At 42.1% G+C, this 12,955-nt stretch overlaps 1 protein-coding gene across 1 annotated transcript in view; it reads left to right on the top strand.

The window, feature by feature from the left end:
• Window positions 1-12,955, top strand: part of LOC111632167 (basement membrane-specific heparan sulfate proteoglycan core protein-like) — a 208,133-nt gene that overhangs the window by 6,381 nt on the left and 188,797 nt on the right. The window contains 3 exon segments of the mRNA XM_023376533.1: window positions 2,879-3,122; window positions 11,377-11,542; window positions 11,621-11,787. Coding sequence (XP_023232301.1) covers window positions 2,879-3,122; window positions 11,377-11,542; window positions 11,621-11,787 — 577 coding nt within the window.

Below are 12,955 nucleotides of genomic sequence, written 5' to 3'. Positions count from 1 at the left end.
TCCATTCGTTCCTTCTTCGTATTGGTAGAAAGGTCGAATTCAAAGCCTCCGATTCGGCCATCGTCCGACGGATATCGAAATCGAGTCGGGTGGGATCGTCGCCTCTGTTCTAATTAGCATTTATTCTTATTTTTGGAGATTGTCACTCGACCGGATCAGCCTCTCGTCCGTAAGGTCGTGGCGTAATAACCGGTTCGTCCGCGTGTCTGTCCGTTCGTCCATTCGAACGTTATTAACCGGTAGTCGGAGACGAGGAGACGCGGTCGTCTATGTTTAATCGAACGTTAAACGGCGTTAACCAATCCGAATTTACCCGATTGCATTTATTAGTTGACGGAATTCCGCCACAACCCAGCCAGTGACTAATTCGGACGAGTTTTCCTCCTTTTCCGTGGGAAAAATTCGAGTCGTTTACCGCCACGGAAGTCGACTAAGTCGAGTTTTTAAACAAAATCGTTTAGAGTCTGTCCGGCGTTTAATTAAAGAACTCTCCCTCGGAGGCCGACTTCCTCCGGCTTTTACACCCGCAATTACGCTCTTATTATGACGTCATTAGGGACGAGTTCGTTTCCCTTTCGAAAAATAAATGCCTGGTTCCCAGCGGAGAAACTTATCGGTTTGTGGGCGGTCGGAGAAATCGAAGCGCCTCCTCGGGTGGAAAGCCATTATTCTCGGCGCGGTTCATCCCGAAACCGACGACGTTATCGTTCTCGTTTCGGTCACGTCTCGGCCCGACCGGTTGTGTTTGTGGGTCGACGACTGCCCGCCCCTTCGACAGTCGCCCCACCAAGAAGTTTTCCATCTTTCTTTAGAGGAGGTGGGCAATCGAGTTCCGCTTCTGGAACCGAAATTATTGGATCCGTTCCTGGGAATTTGCCTAGAATACGATTCACGGAATGCAATCAACGAATAGGAAACATTATTTCTTTGCGTATAGCAAAAGTGAAACACGAAATCACATTACTGTCAAGAGTATACTAATAAATAATGTGTTGTTTTGATTATTTGCAATTTATATATTAGTCGTAATTATAAATTACTAATAAAAATAAATAATTACGAACTCTGATAAATGTATATATATTTTTATTAATGTCTTTATTATAAATTTAAAGTACCCAAAACTTCAAAACTAATTTCATTATTCCTAAAATCTCGCCCACCGGTGCCCGGATGGATGAAACCATTAAACATTGATAGTTGGTCGTGGAGTTTTTCGGGTTTTCTTCACGTTACTAATTACCATATAAATAGGGGCCAGATTTCCAAAGTCTTTCCGGAAAACATTCCTCCTCGGCAGATGCCCGTGTCGCGTTAAAACCAAACCTAAAATCTCGTGCTTGTAGTTCTAAGTCCGGAATGGGTCCGACCTGCAACTACATCTTTCAATCTTTTTCCCGAGTAGTTTTCCGTGAACGAAACATCTTCCTTCGTTACCCGTTCCCCGGATTTCGGTAAAGAATACTTAAGGGAGGCGCGATATTTTCCGAGTAGAAGAGGAACCTTCTCCTTTTAACCGTATACTTAACAAGTACAGTATTGGAGTTAAGCGAATTGAAAAAACCGGATATAGTTTGAAGGGAATTTCTGGAGACCAATACGGTTTGAATGGTTCCGGTCGTTCGGTCGAATTCCGAACATTTACAGGAACGTAACCGGAAGAATTCGATTTTTCCGTTCGTCTTTACCCGAACAGAGAATTCCAAAAGTCGGACCGAAGAGAGGGTTAGGATAAAAGACCGATCGGCTTCTGGGAGACCTCAGAAGGCGTCTCTGGATCAGCCTGAGGAGAGTAACTTACCACACGGTAGTCCGAAAGAAGTGCCGGTCTGAACTCGTACAACCGATAGAAATGAATATCGGTAGATACAGTTAGATCACTCGAAATAGTTAAGAAAAAACTGATTCTCTTTCGGTAAAATTCGATTCGAACAGGGATTAGTGCTTGAATGGGTCCATTGGAGTCATTTGGAAGAGCTCTTCTTAAGCTTTGTTTGTTTAAGTTATGGCAACGCAACACTTGGGCGATCTGCCTAGGGGGGATGCCTTTCGGGAGATCTTTTTAAGGGAAACTGGCCCCTATTTAGACGTTACGGACGTGGACAAAACCCGGAAAACTCCACGTGGCCAGCCCATCCGAGCGAGGCGTGAACCCACGACCGAACTCCCAGTGTTCAGGATAGGAAGACCGTTTGGCTACTGGTGGGCCCTCTTCTTAAGCTCCGGACAGAAAAGAGCTTTTGACGGCTCAGGGAAATAAAGATTTCGCGTTTGGTCCTGGGTGCCGGGTTGCAAAATGTTTCGGTTTATTTGGTTTCGACAACGCGACAGGTGGACGATCTGCCGAAGGGGATGACTCCCGGAAGGAATTTTATGGGAACTGGCTCTTATTTGGATGTTATTAAAGTGAAGAAAGTCTGGAAAACAGCACGTGGCCAGCCCGTTGGAGAAGCGCGAACCTTCCCGACCTAGTGGATAAAACCAGGGAACAGTGTTGGGTGGTTTTATCCACTCGGCCACTGGCGAGCGGCCGAGTCGATGAAACCGCTCAGTGGTTTCCGATTTCGTCGGAAGGTCGAATTAAAAGATAGGCCGATAGAGAAGAGATTCTCCTTTTTCTCGAAGAGATGGTCTTTTCTTTCTGGTCTACCGCGTTTCTGGCTTTCTGCAGACTGTCGACGCGTCAAACTTTTTCCTTTCCGGTTTTTCGCTTTCCGGAATCGTTTATTCCGTCTCTGCTCTTCCGTCCTCCCGTCTCCTTTCCTGTAACCGAATAAAAAAATCTTTGGAAATTCCAGCCACTTCTAGTATTTACTTTCTTTATTTTTAACTTTTAAGTAGGGAGCGACACGATAATAACGATTGCGTTTCTCCACAGTCCGACTCGGATCTGGTGTTCGAAGACTTTTCTAACGGCGTCTCAGACGACACGTCGACGAGAAACGGCGTCGATCCTCTGACCAGTCCCCTGCTGAGGGAAGAAAAGCGGAAGTGGCTCGGTCCCTCGGACGACGAAGACTTCTGGTCCGACCAAGCCTCCGGAGACCACGTCAGCGGCGATGGTGTTGTCACTGGCGACGTCACCCCCGACGTCTACGGGACTCCGCCCACCGAGGCACTCGGTAAGTATCGCCATCTGGCGATCCTCTTACGTACCAAAGACCGCTGAAAAGTTACGTCCGCGCGAAGAGACCGGAAGTAAAGGATTCGGTAGTCGTTTCTACAGTTTACGGTAAACGAAACGAAAACGCGTTATCGGTTCCGTTTGGGTTCCGTCCATCGAGAACCGAAGAGATAGTTTAGCGGATAAAATCGTCCTTTTCCTAACAACGCTAACTGAAATAATCTCGGGGTATAGCTTGGAATTGGACGGGACCGGCAGCCTCCCTTGTGGAGTACCGAAAAGGGGCGTGATCCGGGTGCTGGGGGACAGAAAAGACTAAAAACGAGACGGGAAGAAAGGGACAAAAGCTCCATACCAGGGAAAGAGTCCGTCCGACGGTTCCGCGTTCCGTCAGCTACCGACCGACGTACCGGAAATAACGCAAAAGACGTACCGGAAATAACGCAAAAGACGCGTGACGTCACAGAGAGAAAGAGAAGAAACTATATCTAGACTGTCTTAAAATCGAGTTAAAATCCACAAATCGAAGGTCAAGAAGACTCTTCGAAAGCTTTCTCTTACCTTAAAACTATCGTTTTCCCGACGGATGTTGGATACTTTGAGTTTTCTTCGCTCCATCCTTTCCCTTAATTTTAAAAATGGAGTCTAATGACGAAAGCCTCCGTTTTCTATCCTTTTTCTAGTCGATTGGCGTCCAGAATAACTTAAAGTAGGGACGAAGGGAACCGGTCTTAATTGTGGCTCGTGACGCGCGCGACTGGAAAGTGCTTACGAGGACCAAGTTCCTCCGGTATACTCAAGTCGCGGTACACTTTTAATTGTTCTGCATAAATTCTTATAATCAATATATACATAAGATTATAAATTTATATTACATTTCTCAATTTTTACTTTTTATATTAGTTAAAGTACCGCGTAATATATTGTGTTTTGTTAATCCGGGTGAGGGCGGAGTAGCGCATTATGTGCATTACGGCAATTTCTTCGGCTCGTTGAATTCATCGAGTTACTTTCTAACTACTCTGTATTTATCTGATTGACAACACACCGTGAAAATGCTCTTATCTCATATACGCGTACGTTATGAGATGCTACAATATCATATTGCTCTCCTTCACTAATATCTTGAGAAACATATCCACTTGGCTAGAAAATACTACACCGCCCACAAATGGAAGTTTCTGTTATAAATTACTAAGCCGGTGTACTGTACATAGGATTTTATTGTAAAATATCCCCGTTTATAATCGAGACATGCCGGTAGTTTAGTAATCGATCTGGCAATGTAAATACTGTATTAATAAAATAAAACATTAACACTTGTGGCAGGTTTGGGGAATATTAGTGAGCCACAGAACTTCGGTTGGGAATCGTTGGGAAATTACTCGTTCGATATTTAGGGGATAATAAAGGAAAGCGGAGTATGCCCACCTCTTCTTCTGTACTCTATGTCGTACGGGCCTTCGTTGCCGAAGTTGTCATGTCATTCCTTTCGTTCCTCTTTTCGCTTCGAAAACAGAAAGTTTTCTTGGAATATAGACCCGGCAGGGTCCGTCGAATCCTGTTTTCTTCCGTAAATATCAGTCGGATGCTCGAAAGTAGCCGGGAAAAAATCATTCCTGTGGTCTTTCTTGGGTTTTTAATTTCGATCTCTCGTCTTTTCTCTGTCCCGGACGCTATTATCGCCTGTTTCCGAACGATGCCTTTTTGACACGTCCAGGACAAGAAAGAAATTTGGCAGACATCTTTAAAAGTTTAAACTGGATCGATGATTGTCAACCACGGGATGCGAGATACCTTTCCTACGGGATAGACTTTTTTTAATTAGTCTTTTCGAATGTTTCTTTATTCCTGTTTTTAATTGAGATCCTAGTCATTTTAAAAACCAGATCTTAACTCCCTAAATAAATAAACAAATATCTCTCGCACACCAAACAAACAAAAATAATTTCCTATTCCATTAGTTCGATTAGGAGGTGACATTTGTTCTTCTCGACCGCCGCAGCGTTGTATTAAATGTTCGAGCGAGTTACGAATAGTCGGTCGACCGATGGATCAGGCTTCAAAGAATAAGAAATGTGCAATTTCAATTTTGTGTAAGAATTTCCTAAATATAAAATCAAACGTTTTTGTTTTATCCGAACCTAGATCTGTAATTACGTTCCTTTTCCGTCGAAATATCTGTCTGTCGTGGTTAATATCCTCCCGTTCTCCGTCTTCCCTCTTTGTTTTTCGTCACCGGAAGCGACCGGAACCCGAATTCTTTCGTCGCCTGTTTATAAGATCCCGACTTCTTTCGGTTGTAACGACTTTTTTATTTTCAAATTTTGAACAGAGGAGACGATAGAAAAACTTATATTTTCCCTCCTCTTCGGCCAATGTATTATGCGCGCCTCGGAATTGTCTTTTTTGAGAGGATGGTTACAATTCGATGGGAAATAAAGGGACGTGGGACGACACGACGAAGACGTAATCTTATATCCTTAGAGGTTATTCGGTGATCTCCAGACAACAACAAAAAAGTAGAAAATTTCTTGTTGAAATTGACGTCGTTCCTCCGAGATTTTCCGAATGCGGATTTCCTGCCTTAAGAACGACCCAACCCAAAAGACCGAATAAAGATCCGACCGTAGATTAGGATGGCGGAGGCGACGGTAAGAGGAAGGGATGGCGGTCGCGCCTTCGGCGTCGGATCCTTTCGCGTATGTCCCGTTCCGAAGGAGACGGACGGCGACGTGGGAGCGTCCCGATTTTTCCGTTACGTAATTTATAATCACGCGAAGGAATTTCGTGAGAAATAGTATTGACGGGGGCGAGGAAACAGCAGTTTCCCGGATCCGTAATTTAAGTATGTTTTTCCGTATTATTTAGGAACGGGGACTTTCTCGTTTCCGTCAGCGAGTCGAGGGGAAAACGTTAAGAAAATAAACGGGAGAAGCGCGTGATTGGCCCGATAAGTAAGTTAGTAAAAGGGTTCAGTTACCAAAATTAGTTCTTGTATATAGACTCCGCTGGGCTCTCGACTTTGATTGGGAGTTTTCCACTGTCTTTCTGTTTCTAAACATTTTTTTTTAAACTGAAGTGTTTATTCCTTCCCCGTCGAAAGTACGACAGAATATTTTCCTGAGGATTCGACGAAAAATACCGAAAAGATACGACGAGGAGAGGCGAAGGTCGTAACAGGGGTGTAGAATTAAAGAACTTGCGGGAAGAGTGATTAAGAGCGCGATAATCGGCACGCGAAGACCGGGAGATCGGGTTGTAAAAGGACAATTTACGGGATGCATGGGGTGGTTCGACGAGACGCGACCTGGCGAAGACGATGAAGATCGGAGCGCGTCATCCTCCCAACACGCCGGTTGAACGATTTAATCAAACGATGCACGAAAACAAGGGAGGAAGTTGGTCAGAGATGTCTCGTCGGGAGGAATTAAACGATATAAACCTTCCGAAAGAAACGTTCTCTTCCCCCGAATAAGTTATTTGTATATTTTTTGCTTTTACGAGAAGAGTGACGTTCGGATAGGAATGCGCAATGCGTCAGTTTAATAGGCGAAACGTTTAATTCGGAAGATGGAATTAAATAATTGGAGGATTGAAACATCTTTTGGAGGATATAGGAGAAAGCTTCATCGAGTTCGAAACGACTTGGGTATCATTGTTATGTAAAAAAAAAACAATTAAATTAGGCCTAAACATTGTAAAAAGCGATATAGTTTTAGTATTCGTTTGCGGAGGATGCATTAAAGCGTTTCTTTTTCTTTTATCGCTTCGATTCTGCGATTGTATTGCCGGAAATTGCTGTGTTTTTCCTTAATCCGGAAATCTCCCGGATATCCATTTGCCTCCGTTTCACTTTCGACCATCTCCTTTCTTTTCTCCGAATTGCCAGATCTTTCATAATTATTTTAAGTAGAATCGACGGGTAAAAGAGAATCCGACGTTTCTCTTCCGAAATCGGAATTTTGTCGTATTCGACGACGAGAGTCGTCCTAATTCTTAATCGGCGACCTTCGAAGGAACAAAGAATAGTTTGTCCCTTTCCTTCCTCTTCCGTTCGCCCGACGTTCTTGCACTTTCTTAGGCGACAGGCTTTTTCTCCCTTTACCTCGCCGATAAAGTCGACCCGTAAGTACGCGAATTTGGATCTCTCTTTCTTCCACTCTCGTCGCGTACGCGCGCGCGACGCAAAGGAAATATCGGAAGCGTCGCGATTCCGCGTTCGGCGCCTCGCTGAGAAACTTAGAACCCGTCGATCGACTATCGATAACGGACCTCTTTCGGACTAGAGTGTCGAATTTCTAAATTGAGAGCGACAGGGGCGCTCCTTCCGATGTTTATCCTTTCCAAAAACGGTATCGAAATTGTCGAAGGAACCCTGACCTTAATGGGCACCCTCCGACTTTTTCGCCGATTAAAATTAAAGATCGAAACAATTCTTTACGTTATTCTTAATGGAAATTCGACAATCTGTCCTGTCCAAAGACTAAAGCTGTCCGAATAAGAGGGGGATAGACGGGCGATCGACAGGACTGTAAGAGGAGAGCGTCGGAAAGGTTTAAAAGCGAGGCCGAGCGAAGGTGGATCAAGAAAAGAAAAAGGAGAAGGTCATAACCCGAGAGGTTTACCACGGGAATTCGTTAGGTAATTAACCTTGAAGCGGGTATTTTAAGTCATTACAAAGTCTCCGACTCGAATTCTTCCGAAACCACTTACTTCACCCCGACACTATTCCCGGGAACGGGCGCGTTTCTGGTATAAATGCGCGCGTGACGCGGCGGCGTAGGGGTGGAGATCATCGACGCTGGAAATGGCGGTCTCCGCGTTGCCTCTGGTCTTTGGTGAGTACCAAAATATTCCTTTACTTCTCCCGCTCCCATTCATTTTTAGGGAAAAACGAAGTAAATTAAGTAACTTTAGATTTAAAAACAAATTATTCCGTTTCGAACCCGATTGTAAGAGTCTAGGGAAGTAAAACTCGCAATTTTTTTTTTTTTTTTTTAGCGAAACGGAGTATAATCGAGAGGAAGAATTTATGGTCCGTAAGCGGACGATTTGCGTAGGGAATTTAGCGCGAGGGAATGGGATCGGATCGGGTGAAAGACTATTTTATGTAAAAACGAAGACGTTGTTGTTTAGAGTTTGTGCTTTAATTGGCGTCCGCATTATAATAGCGCCCCGTTTCCTTCACCCGCCAATTATTTAATCGCGGCGACCTTCTAGAATTTCTCCAAATAATCGCTTTTGTTTCTTCAGTCGTTTCGTCTCTAAGGTTCCACGCGGAAACCGTCCTTTAAAAAAACCTTCGATTTCGTATTTGATCGTCTCGAGGGGTGCGCGCATGCAGTGACCCGTCGCGCGATTGCGCTCACGCGTCGCCCTCAAGAGACTCTAGATGCGTCGGAAAAAGGAAGAAGAGCGCCGTTTTCGCGCGTTTTCGCGTCTGTTGGATGAGACGAACGAAAACCGCGCATCGACGTTTGTTCTTCGGAGAGGTTTTTTTAGTCGACGTGTGACGTAATTGTCCTCCTCGGTACTTTCGACTCGACCTCCGGGGAATCGAGTTATTTCTTCCTCTATTTACGTCGACGGTTTTACGACTCTCCTTCCTTTTTCCCGTTTACTTCTTTAAATTAGCGGAAACGATCCAAACAATTAATCTTTTATGTATCAATTTGTTTTCCCACTTGTCTTTTATTCTTTCGCTCCACCCTGTTTTTTAGATTTTTCTTCCTTGTTCCTTTTTTAAAGAACATTTTCTTTCATTGGTACAACAGTGTGTTAAGACTGATCATTCTGTCGATCTTTAGAGTAATTTCATAGCTTTGTTGTCCCAACCAACCCATAACTTAACGATAACTTTCTCAATTAACGCTTTTATCGAAGACCACCGAAGATGATTCTAGTAGGAATGCTTTCTATCATAAAGAATTTTCAATGTTTCCTGCGTGAAAGGTTTTTCTGGCGAACCACGGGAGACGATGCGCTATTTTTTGCCCAGCGGTGGTTTCGGGACTAATTTGTTCCTGCAGCGTTCTCTTCGGCCCTGTCGATGGCCAAAGGGAGAGAATAGGAACCACTCGGGACTTTGTTATTTTTGTAATTGATCTAACAGCATGCAACTTTCTCACTTCTCTTTTTTTTACTCGTTCGAATTGTGTAGTTTTTCCGTCCTTCTCGAACATGTTGGTGTTCTTCGTAATGGCGTCACTAGCTGGTGCGGGGGTGCTGACCGCGCCGAGTGACGCCATCGGAGATGATACCCAAAATAACGCTATGAAATTTTTGCGCAGTGTTTCAGAATAAATTTATTTTTCAAAAAAAAAATTGCTGTAGTTAATTATAAAATCAAACATTTTTCGTAAACCTACAGTAGCTTACATGTATCAATATACTTACAAAGATGAAACTGTGTTAATTTACTTTTCGATTCTTCTAATGGACTCCTATCAAAGTTATAAAATATTTATTGTAATTTTGAAATTTTACAAATATAATACAAATTGCAAAAATAAATAAATAAATAAATGTAAATACACTGTACATTTAGGTTCTGCTTATGATGTAATTTTAATTTTGCTAGTTGTTTGTTATTGCGTAATTTCCGTATATTCAGTAATATACAAGAATTACGATTTGCGAGTACTGTAATATATGTTCTGTACGTACAACGAACATTACTAACGATTCTGTGTGGTCTGCTACGAAAAGAGAAGTCCTTGCGATGACACCGACCTTAGAGACTCCGCTTGTTCTTCCTCTTACGTAATCAGCCTTTTTCGCGGAAATAATACTCATTTTTCTATTCTGAAACCGTCTATATCAATTTTCTATTTTAACCATGGTTTCTACGCTGTTGTTTGCCATTTAATTCTTGTCCTATCTGTTATTTTTCAGTATTTGGTCTTGGAATGTTCGTAGTTTTCGTTTGGGAAGCTGGAGGATGGCAAAAGAGCGAGCATAAATGAAAATGATCTAACATAAAGATAAACAATATCCTCGGATCCTCTTTTCTATCTTTTATATTCGGAGCTTCTGTCTACTAAGAGTTGAGTCATAAAGACCGGATGACCAAAGCGATTTAGGGGTCAGCTTACCACTCTGGGGAACCCGGGACCAAATCCGGAGAGAACGAGCATGAAACACTAGAAATTTTTCGTATCCAGTTTGTACCGGATATGTTGGGTCCCGTTCCCTCACCGTCCGGCCCTCCCCATTGTTGATTTAGTCACTCACGATGGATATGAAAAGAGACTCTCTTGTAAATTAGTGTCCACGGGGAGGAGAGAATTAAAAGTGAAAAGGGAGTTGAGTTATTTATTTTTTGAGATATTAATCTCCGGGATCGAGGGAAGCCTTATAGAATATAACGTAATAAGCGAAAAATAAGTCGCCTGAACGTAAAAATCGATTTTAATTAAAAAACCAAGCTGACGTCTCAATTATTTCAGTAAGAAAAACGTAAACTCGATCGAAATACTGCGGTTATAATTCCCGTTGTTTCACGTGGTCATCGTAACCAGACGAATCTCGTCCATATAAATTTAATCATATTTTTAAACTCTGTCCTTTATCTTCGTCTCTAATAAACTCGTTTAACCTCCCGACATTCTACCTCCCTTTTTTTCGTTGAGGAGGAGGACATCGTTTGTTTTCCGACTTCCTCCTTCATTTCGACCTTTACCGAAGAGTGTGTTTTTACTTTTAATAAAATTATTCAACTCTTCCGTCTACTTTCGAATGAGATAGATAACCCGACAGGACGGAATTCTGGCAGATGGAAACAACGGACGGGATAAAGGGAAGATCCGAACATTGACTTTAAAAGAAACGAATATCAAATTATTCAATCGTCTAATAATTTAGTTTCCGATTTTCTTCGTCTTCAGTCTTTACCTTGGTAAAACGTTTCCTCTTTTTAATGTTCGCCATTTTCTTTCTACTTTTTCACGATTCCTAGAAAAAGTCTCCAAAGTTTCAACACGGGAACTTTACAATTAAGAATCCGTCCGGTTGGAAGGGAGGACTGGTAATTCCATCCATCGATTGGGATTTAATTGAGTGCACGAGTGAAGAAAGCCACCGCGGAAGAGACTTTAATTGGTGTAACGCGAGTAAGGAGGAATAAATGGGTACTTCCATCGCTTTCGCACCAGAAAACTTAATTGACGACTCTGAAGTGTTTATTCTTCTGCATGATAAAATAATTATTGTAGTTACATAGAAAAGTTTTCCTTTTTCTTTTTTTTCAGTGTACCTGAGAATGACGTTTCTTGTTCTCAATGAACCTTATCGGGCGTCTCTGCATGATCCCCGGAGTGCCGAATTTCACCAACTGTCCAACGAAATTGCCACAGGTCTCAGAGACATTTATCGATATTCTCCGGACGTCAAGATCATCAATGTCGTCTCTTTTAAGTCAGTCCTCTTGCTTCTTCCTTCCCTCTATCTTTACTAATTTACTTCGTCGTTAATTGAGTGATGATTATTTTTCAGACCCACCATCCATGACGGAAGGGAAGGACTGTTGGTGACGTCGGACGTGGGTTCTTCCTTAAATTCTAACCAGTCTGCCTTGGCGAATCAACTGAGAAACTCTGTCAATAGGGGATATGTCGGAAAATTCGTCACCTCGCCCGAACAGTTCACCTTCAGGATAAGACGTAAATTTTTTTTTCTTGTTTTCTTTGTATTTGTAGTAACCATAAGACGGCAAATGAGCCTTTGACCAACAATGACGAAATATGGCCAAAGACGACTTTACCGTCGACCTATCCCGGATATCAAAAAACTTTCTAAAGAAGAACCCAAGCGTTTTCTTACGCGTTTCACCAATTCTTTCGCTTTATCCGACATGCTAATTTTAAGCGTGTAAGGGAAAAATTCCCTGTTTTCAGAATCAATATTTGAGAGGATTCTTCTTCCTCTACTAAGCATTGTTTAAAAGTATTCTTAAAATTAGAAACGTGCCTTTGCTGGATGTAGGAATGAAGTTACTTATATGAGAATTGAGCACACTTAATAAAGCAATTTCTTCAATAGAAATTGTTTTTAAAATTTTTCTATTAGGCAGATAATGCTGAGGTAACATTATTGTATTGCATTCGGCACTATAGTTTGTAATCGTAATGTCTGAAAATAATATTTAAACCGACTGGATGAGTGATGAAAGACAGCTTTAACTTAATACAGTAATAGCAAAATTTAAAATAGCGTTTAAGGATCTACTTTTAATAGGCTGCCAGGTGACGTGACATCTTCCTCCGCAATAATTTCTTATTTCCATAAAATCACACTTTTAAACATAGCTTTAAATGTTTGGATTTTTAACGAAACGACTTTTGTTCCTATACTACTCGTTTAGTCTCATAGTTCAAAATATGAAATTTTACTTTTCTGGTTGTTATATATAACAGAAAGTATGACAATCTGTTAGATTTTTACAATTTTGGACTTTGAAACATCAAGAAATATCCTTCCAAGGGTTTTTCTTTCTCTGTATGTGTGGATGTTTGGGAAGCATGATTTTTTCACCTACTTTGAAGCTTAATAACTCTGTGCCTTTTTGTCAAAATTTTCTGAACTTTTGCAAGGATGTTTATATATTAGGAAGAAATGTTTCTAGAAAATTTCAGGAAAATCGGACTATTGGTTCGGGAGATATTAAAGGGTTTTTTTTTACTCTTCTGCCCTGTGGATACTAAGAGAGCCTCTTTAAGCAAGTCCATTATGGGTTCGGCCAGACCCACAATGGGGTGGCCAGGTGGTGAGGGACGGGCCCGACATATCACCTGGAAAAAATTCCTGGGAATTTTTAGAGCCGTCCGAATT

This window comes from Centruroides sculpturatus, unplaced genomic scaffold, assembly GCF_000671375.1.
Source record: "Centruroides sculpturatus isolate CEXI.00-Female unplaced genomic scaffold, Cexi_2.0 scaffold703, whole genome shotgun sequence".
NCBI lineage: Eukaryota > Metazoa > Arthropoda > Arachnida > Scorpiones > Buthidae > Centruroides > Centruroides sculpturatus.
This window is presented reverse-complemented; position numbering and strand designations above follow the sequence as displayed.